At 36.1% G+C, this 18572-nt stretch overlaps 1 protein-coding gene and 1 long non-coding RNA gene across 4 annotated transcripts in view; one reads left to right on the plus strand and one right to left on the minus strand.

Moving 5' to 3' along the window:
• Window positions 1-74: 74 nt before the first annotated feature.
• On the plus strand, window positions 75-15821 carry LOC148124122 (uncharacterized). 2 transcript variants are annotated; one of them, XR_015740030.1, is made up of 5 exons: window positions 75-467; window positions 1534-2813; window positions 4736-4862; window positions 5525-5921; window positions 7000-7216. It is a non-coding gene; the product is annotated as an uncharacterized LOC148124122 (long non-coding RNA). The 2 variants fall into 2 exon arrangements; XR_015740029.1 differs by adding an exon at window positions 14218-15821 and having other exon boundaries at window positions 205-467; window positions 5525-7100.
• The window catches only part of KCNH6 (potassium voltage-gated channel subfamily H member 6), a 117575-nt gene continuing 107282 nt past the window's right edge, over window positions 8280-18572 (minus strand). For both annotated transcript variants that reach the window (XM_026717282.2, XM_087915985.1), the window contains 3 exons: window positions 14071-14251; window positions 12747-12936; window positions 8280-10014 (listed from right to left, as the gene is read on the minus strand). In XM_026717282.2, coding sequence (XP_026573067.1) covers window positions 9730-10014; window positions 12747-12936; window positions 14071-14251 — 656 coding nt within the window. In that variant the 3' untranslated portion in view covers window positions 8280-9729. The remainder of the gene's footprint in view (window positions 10015-12746; window positions 12937-14070; window positions 14252-18572) is intronic.

Here is an 18572-nt window from a genome sequence, read left to right on the forward strand (position 1 = left end):
GTCCTGGGCCACGCCGTTCCTCAACTCCAAGGCTTCTCATTGGTTTTGCGAAACGTCCACCTCGCTCAACCTCCGAAAAAGATTTACATATTGGCCATCATGGAATTAACCATTAGCGGAGAAAGTTGTCGTTCTTGGATAAAGCCCGCCTCTTCCATTACATTTGAGCGTATCAAGTATGATTTAGTTAGTCGCTGTTATTTTTTTTTTTTAAAAAAAGGTGATGACGACGAAGAAAGACGTAGAGATAGAAATGTAGAACCGGTTTCTCTGAACGTTATTTTGGTTTGTTCGGAGCGTTTTAGGCGATCTAGGAAGTTTCGTCGAGAATCGGAAAGGTGTGCCTGGTGCGAAAGTCATAGTAACTGGATAGAAAAATGCAGTAATGAAAGTAATTAAAGGGTGTTTTTAACACAAGTGTAATTTCTTGTGCCTAATGCTGTTATCCTTCCTTTGCTTCAATCTGGGTATGTATTATCCTTCGTTCGTGTTGTGGTACAGCATGATTGTCCAAACTTTTGGCTTGCTTGGGCTGCATTGAGCGAGGAGGACTTGTCTTGGGCCGCGTGTAAAATATGTCATATTGTTAATGTATATACATAACAAACTTATTTTATCTTTTATCTTTTTTATTATCTTGTGGGGCCGCATTACTAGCTGCCCAGAGCTGTATGTGGGCTGCGGGTTAGACACAACTGTTACAAAATAATATTAATGATGAGGGAATTATAAATATATTCAGTTTGTCTTTACTATAATGTATGTTTCAAGAAGGCACAATGTAGGAATTGCTATTAGTCCTGATGGGCCCTGCTCATGTTGGTCCAGGTTTTGATCCCAGGCTTGGTATCCATTACTGGCTAATTTCTTGGCTAAGATGGCCCGCAAAACCCTCTGTGTACACTGGCTATTTACTGAATAATGTGTCCATCACTTGGTCTTGTAGATAGATTGGATTTCTAAAGCACACACAGAAAATGGGGCGGTAGGTCATGCATATAAATAACTCAAAATTTCTGTTGCTAAGTAGATTAGATTCAACTTTATTGTCATTGCACATGAACACTGGACATGAACATTGGAGAATGCAGTTAGCAAAACTCATTTAAGTAAGATACTTAAATGAGTTTTGCCACATTTTCTTGCCACAGTTGTTAAGTGAATCACTGCAGTTGTTAAGTGAATCTACTTTCCCCATTGACTTTACTTATCAGAAGGTCCCAAAAGGTGATCACATGATCCTAGGTCACTGCAACTGAGTTTTGATCATGTGACCATAGGGATGCTGTAATGGTCATAACTGTGAAAAACGGCCATAAGCCACTTTTTCAGTGCTTTTGTAACTTTCAATAGTCGCTAAATGAATGGTTTTAAATCGAAGATTATCTGTACAAACCCAACATCGTTGCTCCCTTTTAGGATAAATACTGTTAGACAAAGTTCATAAAATTATTTATTTTATTTTAATTAGGTTTTTAAAAAATCCTGCTTTATTACTTTACAAGTAACTCAGGGTGTCATTGGCCCCCTCAGAGCCTGGTTTGGAAGAGTTGGACCTGGGACATCTGACATGGAAGGCACGACAGAGCACTACCCTTGGGCACTGGTGCAGGTGGTCGACCAGACGGAGAGCTGCCTGCCTGCACAGACAGGAAGAATGGCTGCTGACTGGTCCTGATAGGCAGCTGATCTCCCCTGATGAGGAACAGCTGCCTAGTTTACTGGATCCAGGGACAAGGAGAATGGAGTGCAGGCAAGCCCAGAGAAGGGCTGCAAGCCCCCTTCCTCACAAGGAAGACCTGGAGAGGAGTAACTTAGGAAGAAGTTAGTCTTTGCCAGGAACAATTGTTTGCTTTGACTTACACTCCTCCGACTTTGACTATTGCCCATTGCTGTTTTCCTTGCCTCACTTGGAGAATTGCTCTCTGCATTTTGTTTTGGACCTAGACTTTCTCTTGTGGCCTGAGTTTGGCCTTTGCTTCATTGGAACTGCTTCCTGTCTGGGAAATGTTTCTTGTCCCAAGGTGCCCTTGTCTTGTGTCTGGGCTATGCCTTGTGGATTGGATTTGGAACCCTGGACGTTGCATACTCCTACTCTGTGAGCTTTCTTTGTACTACTGGGGCTGTGTTTTGGAGATTGAGAATGGCTGCCTTCAGGGTAGTGTGGGGATGGAGCCTTACCAGTCTTTAGAAAACCGTTGACTGGAATATTTGTTATTTTTAAGAGAAATAAAGAACTCTCTAAAGGCCTCCCTTGCTTTGATCATCTGGGTCATAACAGTCACAAACTTACATAATGTACCTTCTTCCTATTTTCCCCATGACAGCCCTCTGAGATGGTTTGGGATGAGAATGAGTGACTTGCCCAAAATCCCTTTTTAAAATAACTTAATGCCACTATCAAAATACTATACAAGTGTTTCTCTAGCTTCATCCATGAATATATGAAAAAGCACATTACACCAAACTCTCCAAGGTTTGAGCCTTCAGCTAATCATGCCATTTCTACTCATGCATAATCTGCTTCTGTCACATACTACCTTTCATATAGTCAGAAACCAACCTCCATTGTGAAGAATAAAAATTTTGCATTTATAATGCTTTTTTTTTCATTTTTTGGTAATGCTTCAGAATAGAATTTTGCCAAAGAAATTAATCCCTCTGCATGATTCACTCTTTTTTTCTTTTTATGAGGAATATTAGTTGTGTCCCTCCAATTGTCAAGCCTGATGTAGTTTTCATAGTCATTAACATTTCTCTAATTACCACAGATATATTGGATGGTTTACTATTTTTCAGCATTTGAATAACATGTAAGTTCTTTTTGTCATTTGTTGATCTTGGAAACAAACATTTGCAATGTGTTTCAGTTTTCTTCTTTGACATGTCATAATTCCTACAGAATTTCCATAATACTCCTTCAAGCATTCCCCTTCTAATTTTAGATCATCCTGGGTTTTGATTAATTTCTTTTTCATGTCATATACAAATAACTATACTTATGAATGATCCTTCATTCATAATTAAATCTACATCTTTGCTTCCTTGCATGTATTTATCAAATCAACTCTGCATGATCAGATCACCTTTATTCAAATCTACTAATACTGCAGAATGTACCTTATTCCCTCAGAACTATTGAAAAATAATAGAGTAATGGGTTCCAATATTGGAATCATTTTTCACTCATATTGATACCACTCAATGCATCCCCAAGGACTAGGGCCCTGGCAATTTTAGTGCCAATATTTAAGAAGAGGAAGAGAGATGACCCTACTAACTATAAGCCAATTAACTTGATTAATATCATCAGCAACCTTTATGCTAATCACCTCCACAATAAGCTTAAGGACTGGCTGGATCAGGGAAATCTGATAGCAGAAGAGCAGGTTGGCTTTGTAAAAAGTAAAGGAACCATTAATCCGTGTTTGGTCTAACAGCACTTGATTAAAAATTATTCAACTAGCAATGCTGTATCATTGTATGCTCCCTTCATTGATCTTAAGGCAGATTTTGATTATTTGTCCTGGACCAAATTATGGGAAAAGCTGAAAGTTGCATCAATTAGTTGTTGGTTTCTTCATTTAATGTGTACCCTACACACAAATATACTTTCAAGATCAGGTGAAATATGCAAAGGTTCCTTATGAAACCAGTTACAGCTAAAAAATGGATAAACAGGGATGTTTATCCACTTTTCAATTTTTATATCAACTGTATGGTGAGATGCCTAAATGATCTGCATTTCCAACCCCTAAACTAGGAGACATAGCATTCCCCAGCTGCTGTATGCAGATGATGCTGTAGTACTTTCCAGAACGGGTGTCAAACTCAAGGCCTGGGGGCCAGATCTGGCCCAAGGGGTGCTTAGATCTGGCCTGTGGGGCCATAGCGAAGGACCGGCCCGCAGTGCCTCTGCCATCAAAAAAGGTAGTTTGTGAGGGCCATGCATGCCTCTCCCAAGCTCCGTTTTTTCTGGCAGAGGGTTGCAGGAAGCTGTCCCAGCCCAAAACAGCTCAGGAGCCTATTTTCACTAGCAGAGCACTCGGGCCATTACAGGCTTCCCCGACACAAGTGACATGTCGGCCATGCCCACACCTACCCCAGTCCTCCAAGGTTAAACACAACCCTGATGAAGCCCTCAGTGAAATCAAGTTTGATACCCCTGCTATAGAACATGTCTTCCTTAATTGCTCCATTTAAAGAGACATCAGATCCAGTTTCATTCTTCCTCTAATTAGTTGATATCCTGTTTACCCAGATTCAGCTGATGTCCAGATGCTGCTTATATACAATGCACCTCTTGTTACCGTGTATGTAGTCAATTTTTTAAAGCAGCACAGAAAATCCATCAAATTATGCCATCCTGCAACATATTTCCTATAATTCATTCAAATGTTAAATATGATCACTTTTTTAATATTAATCGTTTTAGATACATTTGCTTTGTTGTAATTTTAGATATCATACTTAATATAATTTTAAGGTTTACATCATAATTTAATATAGGCTAATCTTGGATCTCACTTATTAAATGCTAGATTGGTGATTTTACAAATGTCTTCCATTTTATTTTTTATTATCTGTATTAATTTTTGAAATAAATTGAAATGATTGATTTAAATCTACTAATACCCCCCTTTCTTAGTTTCACATATATATAATCTCTTTTTTCCTTAATTTATTTAATTTTATGCTATTTAACTAATAGCTATTTAATTTACATGTTTTACAGGTAAAACAACCTAGGAGAAATTTCCTGACATTTAGAACAATCAATGGAACAAGTTGTATCAAGAAGTTGTGAATGCTGCAACACTGGAAATTTTTAAGAAGAGATTGGACAACCATTTTCTGAAATGGTAAAGAGCTTCCTACCTAATTCTGTTATACATTTTAGTACAATTTGCTATATCAGCACATTGGCCCATAGATACTTGGCATTGGATAATCAAGGGTTTCACATAATAGCAATAGCAATAGCACTTAGACTTATATACCACTTGATAGTGCTTTCCAACCCTCTCAAAGCGGTTTACAGAGTCAGCATATTGCCCCCAACAATTTGGGTCCTCATTTTACCCACCTCGGAAGGATGGAAGGCTGAGTCAACCTTGAGGCTGGTGGGATTTGATCTGCCAAATTGCAGCGGGAGTAGCTTGCAGTACTGCACTCTAACCACTACACCACCGAGGTTCATAATGCTTTAAACCGATATGTAAATTAGGTAATCAGTCTTAGTTGCACTCATTTCATACATATAGGGCATGGATTGGGAGAAAATCAAATGGAGTAATATAGTTAGCTGCTGTTTGGTATAAATCTAATGTATGTTGTTTGGTTATTCCTTCATGAAACAGTAAAATCTGAATCAGTGATAATCAAAATTTATTAAAACAAAGAGAAGAAATACCTTGAACAACACAATTTTAATAATCAGATACATACATTTAGTATAGCAGGAGACGTGTGGTAAATTCCTTGCTTTCAAAATTTCCCCTCTAGTTCCTTTTTATCCATACAGGAATAAGAAAGAGAAATAAGGTGGGAGTTGAGAGCTTGGATTTCTTCTAACAGAACATCAGCAGTCTTGCCCCAAACTAGAAAGTATTGAACAAAGATTCCATTAAAATAATAGAAAGGATGGCTGGAACCTTGCCCATCATCAGCTGGAACTACCACAGTAGGTATAGAATGAAAGACAGAATCATATTCCAACCAGCTGGACATTCTTCCGTTCTCATTTGAGAAAGAATAAAGTCCTCATGTAGGAGCCATGAGTAAGAAACTGGTAAAATCTCTGTGATAGGAGCTTGTATGATAAATCTATATACTGCTAAAATATTTGTGATTTTACCCTTTAACCTAGGAGACTGCCCTCTCCTCTTCAAACTCTTTTAGAAATTTTGTTTTCTGTGGAGGTAAGTGCAAATTGTTCAATAAATGCCCAGATATAGCCATTTTTGGAATGGGCAGCCCATTTGGTGGGGACTTATATTCTGAATTGTGTACCAAGTAATGTGGCTATATAAATTGATTAAATAAATAAATGTTTACACAACTATAAAGTACTCTATATGGAGCTGTCTTCAAAGATGATTTAGAAATGGCAGCTGGCCCAAATAGCATGTTCCCGATCAGGTATAATGGCAGTTAGAGTTGACTTTGCGGAAGATGTTAAAGAATTCTTAAAAGAAAGATTTGGATTTTGATGAGAGGTTATAGGATCAGAAATAAAACAAAGCATATGAAAGAAATAACTACACTTTGATTTGGTTTAGTATGAGATGGTATGGAGAGAACTTTGACCAGGCTATCAAGATTTTGTTTTTTACTCTACAATAGCATTCTTGGGATCCCTGTGGTGTCTATTTCTTGCTTTTGCCTATCTTGAAGAGCTAAAATAGGGACTAAAGTAATTCAGCGGTGTAATATCTATTTTATAATAGCTGCAGTAGCTGCTAGTAGGTTTCTAGGTCCAATTTAAGCTCATGAGAGTCTTATTCTGTATCTCCTTACATGACTTGGCTTCCAAGCTCCCAGATATTTTCAAGACTATCTGTCCCACATTGAATCTACCTTGACAGGGTAGTCAATGCAAGAGGAAATGTTTCAAGTCCCTACTTCCATAAATTTTTGGGGGAGTACTTTGGAACAGGACTTCTCAAAAGCTGCCATAGTGTAGAAAATAAGGAGGATGATCTTGAAAGAGATATACAGGAACTACTGCCTGGACAAAAGGAGATGAATATTTTTTAAAGTCCGGAACATTGAGATAATATTTGGAACTAGTTTAGGCAGACTCAGTTAGCTTAATTCACTGTACTGTAACAAGGAACAAAAGGACTGGCACAATCTGACTTGTAAGATTCTATTATTGTAGTTATTATCCCAACTCATTATCATGACTACTAATACAAGTACTTTCAAACTTTTGGTGCAGTTGATCTCTTAGTCTGGTACATCTAGTGAAGCTGTCACTTTATTTTCTCCCCCCAGAAGTCTTGTTGATTCTTATATGCTATAATGTAGGCAGTTCATCAAATCAAATCTAATTTGGAAGTACTTCAGGGATTAACAGTCTGCTTCTATGCTGGCAGGTATAGCATTGACTTCATTTATTATTTAATACTTTATTCTATAAATTTTTCTCTTATGGATGTAAACAATTGAAATACTGTTAATTTACAGATAATATAATAATGACTGAAATTCTCTATTGTGAAGTTTCAATATTTTTTTGAAGATTTATATTTCCATAGAACATGAAAAGTAGATTTCAGGATTGTTTAACTGTTCATCTCTCATGCTGCAGTTTGAAATTCTATTGTTTGTGTCTTTTGTCCACTAATGTCTTTGTGTCTTTGTCCACTAATGTCAACATCAACTTTCCTTCTACTTGTTAATCTCCATTTGCAGTATGGAATAATATATTGGAGAATTCATATTTCCATTCTTTGTGTAGCATGCATTTGAATGGCAATATTTAATGTTTATTTAATTATTAATAGCAAAAAAATCTCACCCATGTTACAATGTCAGAAAGAAAACTTTTTTCTGTAGTTTTCTTCTTTCCTTCACCTTTAGCAGAGGTGAACAAGTCACATAATCATGTGAAATTATTATAAGAATTACTTTCTAGAGTTCCCTATTGTTTTCCATAAGCATTTGTCACTTTTAACATTCTCAGAATAATCACACATCAACTATAACCAGGAATTTGGTTTGTTGTGCAATATTTCTTTTTTGTTTTGAGAAAATAGGGTAATTGCCATTTTGGACATTCATGGGAATAGATTGCTTAAAGAACTGCTACCAATTGTCTAGAAGTACAGGGTGTAAGAGTCTTGTGGCTTCAAACTGTTAGGCATACACCATGATGATCTGCTTTTATTATCCTGCTTCAACCAACTCTTTTCAATAAATATACATCATGTTCTATCTTAAATAGAGGTAGTCATCAGCCACAGTAGGTGTCAAGATAATCTTTATTAGCAAAGTAACTAACATCTTGGGGGTGGCAAATGCTAACATTTTCCCCCAGCTACTTAAAATGGGGATTTAATATATTTTTGGGGGGATGTGACTCCACACCATTGCAGCATTTCGTGGAGAGGAAGAGGAGGAGGATTTGGGTACAATAATTCTTTATGCAGTGCTGTCATATAACATCATCTTAAAGAAAGATGACACTCTTATATAAAAACTGTAGTCTGATTTGCTTTTCTTCGGAAGGGATATTCTAAAATTGTGCTTATATCAGGCAAATTTGTACAAAATGTGTTACTCATGTATATATTTTGCATAGTGGTTTAAGCAATGTCTGAAGTAGTTTTAATCCAAAAGGAACTGTTCTGTTGCAAATGCAGAATAGTAATCTTGACATTTCCTAAAACATAATGCAAACCTACATAAATCTGGACTGTTGCAAAAACCTGGGAAAGATACTTCTGGAATTCAACTATTGCTCCTGGCTCTTTTCTGAGCCTTGGGAGAGAAAATCACTTCCACTTTATAGATTACTAGATAGAATGTGGGAAGATATTTCTCTATGAAACTATGCTCAACAGTGTTGATTAAGGATACTTAAGATTCGACATTATAGTACAATAAATTTACATCATCTGTCAATGTGGCCCTCTGTCTTATTTGATGTTTAGTTTAACTAAATTTGGTAAGATTTTCTTTTTAAACAAATACATATTGAACTGGAACTATATACTAGAGTGTACAGCTTAATTTATTGAAGTGGAGAGTGTCATAGAATAAAGAAGAGAGGCTAAGAAGGGCTGTTAATAAAAATAGGCTCAATCAGATGTTCAGTTCACAGTTCTACAAAGTATTACACCGCATATTTTATACTTTCATTGAATGGTCTTTCTTATATTTACACCCTTACAAGAAAAAACTTATAATCTCATTTTATTTTTTGGGACAAATCACTATATGCAAAAATTATAATCATCCTTCCTAGGGTCACACATAATTAATAAAATCCTAATAATTGTAACTATTAACAAAAGAAATACCCATTCCTGGTACCCTCTAACCCAACGATAATTTTATGAAGTTCTTATCAATCTCTCCTTCAGGCCATATTTACCATTACTTTCTTTTATAGAAATGTTCCTCTTTTCACTATTATCAGGTATCTACAAATACTGATGGATAAAATCTTCATATGATCTGCTGTTAATGCATTCAAATGCTAGTTAAGCTTGATTTAGAGTTGCCTACAACTGCACATAGTGTCACAGCATACTTAAGGTATGAAGTGGATGATGTGTAAGTGTAGGTTACAGTTGGTTATGGACAGGCCAATTCATACACCTCCCAAATACCAATTGTGTTTTATAGAAGTGCACACCCTGCATGCTGATTGATTGATCTTGCATCTTGTTCTGTGCTTTTCTGTTTGAGCAGAAAAGCACAGAATAAGCATTTGCAGACGTATAAATGCAACAGCTATGCAACCAAGGAAGTCCATCAGGATGTTTATGCTATTGTTCTTGGAATGGGGGTGGGGGGGAGGAGGTGATACAGAATTCTCTGTATTGTTCTATTTTAGAAATCAATGAAGTCAATTCTCTTTTAAATTGCCCTTATCTCAGAAAGCAGAACATAGTTACAGTACGCTGGAAAAGTCCTCCAACTGTTAGCAGTAAACCTTACACTAAATGCTTTCTCAATTCAACTCCTCTTCGCCTGGCTTTCTGTGCACTTGGATTCCTAAACTATAGGAAGGAGTGGGTCAGAGAGATGTCTCTGAATGTCCAAATGCTCAGATGTTGCCTCAAGATGTTCAGGGAGAGAATGGAAACGAGATCCTTGGAAAAGTTTCTGATTATTAGGTATCCTCCAGTGAGGCTCTTGTTTTGCCAGGAACTGTGGATAAAACTCTTGCTGGAAATTGATTGCTACAGTATCATTTAAAGCCAGTGACAGGGGTAAACCACTTGACAACAAATTCCTAGATTTTACTGATTTTTTCCCAATTTCACAATAATTTGGAATCTAGTGAGGAAAGAAAAATAAAATCACACTTCCAGTAATATATTTATATAATACAGAATCTCAACAATAACACGAAAACTCAATTTTTAAGAATCTTATCATAACTATACAAATATAGTTAGAGAAGCATTATGGTAATAAAAGTAAAGAGAGATGAGCTATCTTTAGTCTATGGGCTACATGTGGGTCTTGCCACCAGACCAACTTCAGATAGCTGAAATTTGATGGCAAAATTGTCAAACTCTGATGACCATTTTTCACCTCTCTATTTGCATACTATGAATTTGAAGTGAAGATTTAATGAACTGACGTCATATTATTTATTTGAATATAACAAAAAAACCACCATGGATCAGTGGTGGGATTCAATTTTTGTTACTACCAGTTCTGTAGGCATGGTTTGGTGGTCATGGCAGAGGAAGGATACTGTAAAATCTCCAGTCAGAGGTGGTATTTTCTGGTTCTCTGAACTACTAAAAATTTCTACTATGGGTTCTCCAGAACTGGTCAGAATCTGCTGAATACCACTTTTGTCATGGATATACCTTTCTAGACATGCAATTTAAAGAAAACTCAAACTGAAAAATGATAGAGCTTTTGGTGGAGGGATTTAATGAGACCATTTAAAAAATTAAATAATTCTGAAATCTTGAACTTTTGTGGCTACCATTTTTAGGCAAACTGTAAAAGCCTAAGTTGGTTCTTAGCTACTTTAGAGTTAAATGTATTTTCAAAACTACAATACAATGTCCTCTTTTATTTTGTTACGAAGAAGGTTGCAATATTGGGCACGTTTCCCTGAAAATCAGTTGTACTATGCATATACTTAACATGGTTCCCTGCATTGAACAAACAACCGATAAAATACAGCAAAGGGGAAGAAAGTGTAATATATTTGATGCAGAAATTTTTCCCTCCTACAGAATATAGCTTTTTTCTCTCCATCCTTTTTTTCCCTTTTGTTAATTGACCCTGAGTCAGAGCAGACTATTTATTTTAGCTGATTTTTTTTATCTTCCCAATCTGACATGACTTTGTAGCAATAAAGCTCTTATCTGTTTCACTGAAAATGAATAATTCAGGTTCCTGCATCCAGTGGGGAAAACAGTAGTTTAATTATTTCCATAGAGAACATTTCAGCTTGTTTTGCCCCCAGTTACGGGGGCCAGGGTTGGTGGTGGTGGGGAGGAAGCTTTTTCTTTCTCTGGTTTAAAAAAAAGAGATCAGAAACCAACCCATTTATTTGGATTTTTGTTCCTCATGAACAAGCCACAGAAATGGAGATTTTCCTGCTGCTTGGCTGGTGAGTTGAGGGGTCTTTCATCAAGTTCACAGCTACGATGCAGCCTAAATTTATGGACACTAGAACCAATCTTCTTCATTTCTAATGCACTTTTTGGATTAGAATTTCTTCTTCAGTTAAAGATAGAAGAGATTCGGATGAGTTTTTCTCTTTAGTGATGTTTGTAATTTCTGGAATTATAATATTTAGAACATTTGAGAAGTTTATTGACTTTGCTTGCCTCATAAAAAAATGAGAACTAAAGAAATTGAAAGGTTTAAATTGGAAAAAGTAGCTTTTCTTTTTAAAAGCTTGAATAGGAGAAATGTCTTCTGTGGGACAGCTGTCTTATTTATATATCTGATAAAACCTTAAAAATTGATTTCTTGGACAAAATGTCAACTTTAAAGAAAATGTTTGATTTATGGACCTGTGAAGTACTTGAATTTACTGGAGTCAGAAATTATTATTAAAGATAAACAAATCTGTCTGGAGACAACTGAGATGGATTCACTAGATTTACAAATACAATTGAATGACTTCAAAAAATTGAAAAAGACATTGAGAATTACTCTTTCACACAGAAATGTAAGAGATTTATTGGACTTACTGAAATTACAAGTGAACTTCAAAGTTGATAAGAATTTTGACAGAATAAGAATGGATATTAGAAAAAAAACAGGAGCCAGAATTTTTTATTTATGAGATTTAAAGATGATTGGAAGAAAAGAGGAAAAAGAATATAAAATTGAGTTATCTAATTACAATTAAATAATGAGTTCTTATTTCTGATAATGTTGAATTGTTATCTAGATTGGCTAGTACTTTTTTTGGAAATGTTTAATGGGGTAATGGATTAGCTTTTGATACCTAACACTTACATTTTTGGTAATAGTTAAACGTTTTTTATTTTTTGTAATATTTGTTAAGAGAGGGATGAGGTGGCCATAGACTAAATAGAAAAGAAGCCTATCTATTCATGCTATCAGGTATTTCTGCTATTTTTACTGGATCTTTCCTGATTAATAAGGAGAGCTGAAGATTACAGACCAATTTATAGAAAATGGAATGAGTTATGGAATGAAGAAGTATCTGGCTGTATTTTAAGAGACTATGATGAATTGTTAATGAAACTATCTTTGGACTTTTTGCAAGAAACTAACAGAAATGTAATTATGATTTGGGGATTTGATTATTAGAATTACATGGGATTAAAGAAGTAATAGTAAGACTATTGTTAAATATAGAATAAGAATTGGATGTATTTTTAATTTAAATCTGTATCTTTCTCTTTTTTTGTTGGCACTTTTTTCTTGTTTTTTGTATGAGTCTTTTTTCTATTTTCTCTTTCCTTGCTTCTTTAGTTTTTATGCATTGTTTCAAAATTTAAAAAACATATTTTAAAAAGCCAAGAAACTTGATGTTTCAGTTTTTAATGCCTTCACCTTACCTCTTTCAGGGGAGTCATTTCCTCTTCTCCCAGGGATGGATCAGGTTCTGTGTTCCTTAGGTTCATGCTGTACAGAGACAAGTTACGGGAGGAAGGCGAGATGGAACTATATGCAGGTGGCACTTGAGACAGCTGGCGCTGTAGCAGCTGCAGAATGAGATTAATGTCGGAAGACATCCTGGATTCTAGTCTATATGAGAGAACATAGTATTTTCCCCTGAGGTATTTTGATTTCTGAGGCAGTACATAAGATTGATTTAAGAGCAGTTAGAGTGAGCATAGAACTCTCTGAAATAGTGAACTGTACAACAGTAAAAACAGTAAAATCAGTAGTCTGGTAACATCTTTTCCAACTAATAATCTGATTAAAAGGTTTTGTTTCTAGTATTCTATTCTACTTCTATTTTACTGTGTTCTATTCTATTCTAATTTCTTTTTTAAACTTATGCCTTTTAATAAAATGTGTTGGTTGGAAAAGATACTATCAGAATTTCCTAATTTTTGTTATACATAAGCTAATATGGCTGTCCTCCTACAGTGCGTGATACCAAGATTCTTCTTTTAAAAACTGAGCTTTATTTTCAGCTTCCAAAAGCTATTAGGGCCTAAAGTTGGCTATTTATTTTTAAGCAGCAATTGTAAGTCTAAGAGGACCCCCAGATTCTGCACTGGTCTGTCTGGGATAGTGGAAACCCATCCAACAGCAAAAAATGGTATAAATTCTTCTGCTGCAGCCAGCTGCCTACAATTTGGCAATTCAAATCCCACCAGGCTCAAGGTTGACTCAGCCTTCCATCCTTCTGAGGTGGGTAAAATGAGGACCCAAATTGTTGGGGGCAATATGCTGACTCTGTAAAGCACTATAAAGCAGTATATAAGTCTAAGTGCTATTGCTACACGATTTGCTTAACAGCCGTGGCAAAATGGGTTCAGTAATCATTCACTTAATGACCACATCACTTAACAACCAAGATTCTAGTCAGTTGTAGTCATAGGTTAAGAACTACCTGTTAAGTCTTAGAACCAGCAGACCTCAATCTCACTCAGTTTTGTCAGGGTTTAACTGAAACCTGTTGTTCCCAGTCCTTCATAGCCTCCAGATAGCATGATAAGTCTTACTGGCATTATTTAATTCATAATGGTGATGGATAAACTTGTCCAGCAGCTTCATACAGATGTTGAATAGGAGAGGAGAGAGTACTGAACTCTGCAGCAGCATCTCTCGTGCCCAATTACTTTCAGGAATTTGGGATGTGTTGTGGAATTCCAAAGCTATTAGAACTGGAACATTCTTATTTTCAAATCACTGAGTGACTGACTTTACCTGCTAAGCTGTGCCTGCAGGCATTCCAGCTTTGCTTCAATCTGGCGTGGTCCATCCTCAGGGTTTAGAGGCATGCCCAATGGGCTATGTACCAAGGAGATGTGCTGGAAAGGCTCCGACAAGTGACTGGGCTTTTTTTTCTCCCAGAATGTGAACAGGTTGTGAACATCCAATGATGTTGCTGGGAGTTGAAAGAAAAAAGTTATCTATGTAAAATTGCATGGCATGTGTCCAGGTTACCAGGAGCCATTTCAACCCAATTGGACTGGCCCATCTCATCTGTGAACCCTGTCGATCAAGAAATTCCTACTGCTGGGGTCCAGAAGAAGGGACCTGTCTTGTGACTCCTATCCTTTAGAACATCTTGCTTTCTGCGATAAGATCTGCTCTCACCCTCCTGACCTTCCATAAGAGCCTGAAGACCTCACTCTGCCAGTTGGCTTTGTCTCTAAGTAGCAAGCAGCAAAATATCATGCTGGACCAATAACAGATCCACTCCCCATGCATCCTGCTCCCTCCCACCCTGCCTTTTAATTATGTGGTATTTTTATTGCTATTAGACACACATGTTTGTATGTTTTTATTACTTTTAATGTTGTAAGGGTCAGCTTGTGTTGAGATGGGCAGCAAACAAATTTAATAAATTAACAAGTAATTAAAAGGATATGATTTTGTTTCAATATATATTTGTGGCATCATATCACTTTTCACTTTAAAAAGCTGTTTAATAAAATAAAACATCTATTTCTGAAAAAATAGAAATATGATAAAAACAATTAAATCAGTTAGTATAAACCAGTTTATACTATTAGTATAAAACAGTGGTGGTATTCGACTGGTTCTGCCCGGTTCTGGAGAGCCGGTAGTGGCAATGAGCAGCGGAGACTGAACTGGTTCTCTCCGCTGCTCTGTGTTTGGCCCACCCACCCACCTGCCCGGGCTCCCATACTCACTTTTATGGCCAGAATTTGAAGCACAGATGCTTTGCGCAGCACAGAATAGCACCACACAGCAGCTGCTGCTGCAACCAGCATCGTGCAGGCTTGCAGGAGGTAAGTTAGAACGCCTCTGCGCCTGCACAAATGCCTCTCTGCCTGCGCAAAGTGCGCATTTGGCACGTGAGTGCATGCAAAGTGTTTGCACACTGCAAAGCGTGCCCACCAAGCCATGCCCACCGAACCGGTGGCAATTTTATTTGAATACCACCACTGGTATAAAACTAAACCAGTTTATACTAACACTATAAACATTAAAACTAACAATGAATAATGAATTACAATAATTAGAGTTGATACAAAAATCAATAGAAGGCCTGTTTAAATTTGTTTTTATTTTGGGAAAGCCTGTCGAGTTTGCTTGTTTTCTATTAGAAATTACAGTAGTTTTGCGCAGTGGGTGCCACTTTTTTTGGCATGTCTAATTTTGCACTACAGCCAGATTATTGTCAGCAGTACCTAAATATCAGGTCACAAGTATACTTGGTTTAAAATGGTTTCTATCTACAACTCTTAAAATGTTTGTTAAGTGTCTGTCATTAAATAGTGTAAGTTGTATTTAACCTCACCCTTGATTGGTGTTAATCACTCAATATCTTCTCTAAATTTTATTAGAATATTCCCTCTTGTCATTATTTCTACAATTTCCTCGGTTTGCATTGTCCTATTGATTTAAAAATTATATATTGTACCAAAATATGTATAAAGACTTGTATTAGTATGCTGTAGGGAGAAAATAAAAATATATGCTATGTAGTTTTTTTCCCATTTCTGGAGTATGAAACAAAATATCATGGCTTTTGCCATATCTCAAGGGCTGCAAATTTCCTTAAGGCTGTTAAAATGCATTTGTGCTTCATTGCCAGCTGTGTGTGAAGAGGAAAATATCCTGGCTCCTTCTTGAGAAGGTATTTAAAAGATCACACACTACTGGTACTTTGATCTGTATTCTTTTTGGACATCTTGATAAGCATATACATGTTATTGAAGGGAAAGGAACAGTGATTTTGAGAGTGAGACCAATGGGCATATCTTTTGTCTTCAATCTTGATTTTAATCTATATAAGGACTGCCAACCCTGTGTTGGTGGTACATTTAGGTTTACCCGATACCTGAAAAAAAAGAAAAAGGAAGACAAATAGTAATGGGGAGAGGAGAACACATTAACTGTTTAACTTTTGGCATTTGCAACAAAAACTACAGTGAAAAAATGCAAAAAACAGACTTAGCATACATGTATGTATATGTAAATATATGCATATGAAAATACTTTTTCAGCATCAAAAATACTTTTGTTTTAGTGGCATGAATATCCTAGAGAGAAAAACTTTCAATATGTAATTGAGTAAAGTTTTATCAATTTCTGGCAGTAGCATGGAAAGATACTAAGCAACTTAAAGCCCATTTCCAAAGGTATTATACAAGAATGCAGTTTGGCCCAGATGCAATTCAATCTCTATTAATTAATAATATCTTGGAATTTCTCCATTCTATTAATGTTCACATGTGAAAGATCTATAACAGATATATCAACAATCTGATGGATGCAGGTGACATGGTCCTGATGGCATATTCCCAAGTAGGCCTGAAAAGATTAATGAGGAAGTTTAGTGCCTGTTACAGCATGCTTCTAAATAAGATTAAGTCAAAGGTAGTGATTTTGAGGGAAAGACAGTCCAAATGCAACTGGCAATCTGAAGGAGAGCTATAAAAAATTCTCATATTCTACGAAGTTCTACAAAGACAACCACAAGATCTAAAATGCTTCAAATTTGAAAGATCCACAAAGCAAAAATTGTATCTATGTTAACATGGCCTATCATAGACACCCTTACTTGAACAAAATTAGATGCACTTTTTAAGAACTATCCTATGGGTCGATAGGAATACTTCTGTAGTAGCAGTAAGAGCAGAAGAAACACCCATTCATCTAGTCTAACAGTAATGAAAGTTTTTATTAATATATAATCCTCTCAGGAACCTGACAGAGTACCAAAAATGTGCCTTAAAGAACAAATGGGCACACTTCAACCAATCACATAGATCAATCAGGTTCTCCAAATGATCTCACACCATAGCCCCCCAACACAATACCTATCTTCAATCTGCCATCAGGCCAGGACAATATTTAAACAGAGTTTTGGATAAACTCTTTGGATAAACTAAACTAATATTAAGTCACTTGCAAATATCAAGTTATTGAAATGGCTGGACAAACATAAAATGACTTTCCAAAGAAAAAAATACTAGACAATGAATTTGACTCAACATCATGGATAGCTCTTAATAGAGGAAGATTCAAGCTGCTAGATTTTATAATCAAATAGGGAAGTCAAGTGCCATCCCTTGAGAGATTGTATATTTGTGAAACATTAGAAATAGATGATCTTGCACATATCCTCCTATTCAATTATCAATTATGTGCCTCAGCAAGGATTCAAGTTTTACAGAGACTCTTCAACAGAACCATAAATGATTATCTTACCAAAAGATTATCTTACTTTTTTCAGGGCACAAATATAAATGTAATCAACAGAACAGTTGAATTTATAGTCAGGGCTGTCCAATAAGGAATAAGTTTTATAGAAGACATTGGGATCACATGTAAAGCTGATGAATTCACGTAAACATACGCTGTTTCTGAACTTTAGGATTCATTTCGTTATCTATCTTTGTATTCTTTTTACTTTGTGCTATTTTATCTTTTATTTTTATCCTGTTACCTACTATATTTTAGTCTATTTTATCTCACCATAGCCTATTTTATCACATTTCACTGTATCTTACCTTATCTCATTTTGTTGTATTTTACTATGGCTCATGGTTTGATATGGTAAAATCACCAAAGTATTCTGCTCCTACAATAAATTATACTAATACAAAGGATTAACTTAGGGTAAGTTATTAGAAAAATGCTTTGTTGCAGAAAAATGCTACTCGGGAGAAAAGCTTGTTAGGTATTGAAAAGCCAGACAATGCTTGATTTTTAAAAAAGCTATGCTTTCCAGACAGAGGATAAGGAGAACATTCCCTTCCTTTGCTGGATGTCTGGAAATCTTAAGTGCATCTGTTGTGGGGATTTTCAAACCGGATTTAACAGAACTATAAGAGTTGAATAGGTTTCATGGGATTAAGAGGGTGGGGGGAGAAATTTCAGTGAGGAATTTGGGGCGGGAGAGTCAGTCCTCTCTGCCAAGTCCTAATTCCTGGAGTAGAAGGTGTTTTTTTAAAAAAACATAGTCCCATGTGGAACAAGAGTTTCTTTTCTATAAGAGAGGAAGGGGATTTTTTTTTTCTCCACAGGTGTAGAAGAAGCAAGATGATAACCTTGATAAAAGTCTGCAATAGCTGTTAAGAAAAAATAAAAGACAAGTCAGTCCTAGGAAAGGGGAAAACATTCAAAATCAGTCCACCTTGATTCTGTGTAGTGTAGGGATAGAGAAAAACTTTCAGTTGACTTTCAAAATTGTTATGCATTCTAAAACATGTTAGAAGATGGCCTGTAAT

This window comes from Pseudonaja textilis, chromosome Z (genome assembly GCF_049901715.1).
Source record: "Pseudonaja textilis isolate UNSWEBS1 chromosome Z, rPseTex1.2, whole genome shotgun sequence".
NCBI classification, from domain to species: domain Eukaryota; kingdom Metazoa; phylum Chordata; class Lepidosauria; order Squamata; family Elapidae; genus Pseudonaja; species Pseudonaja textilis.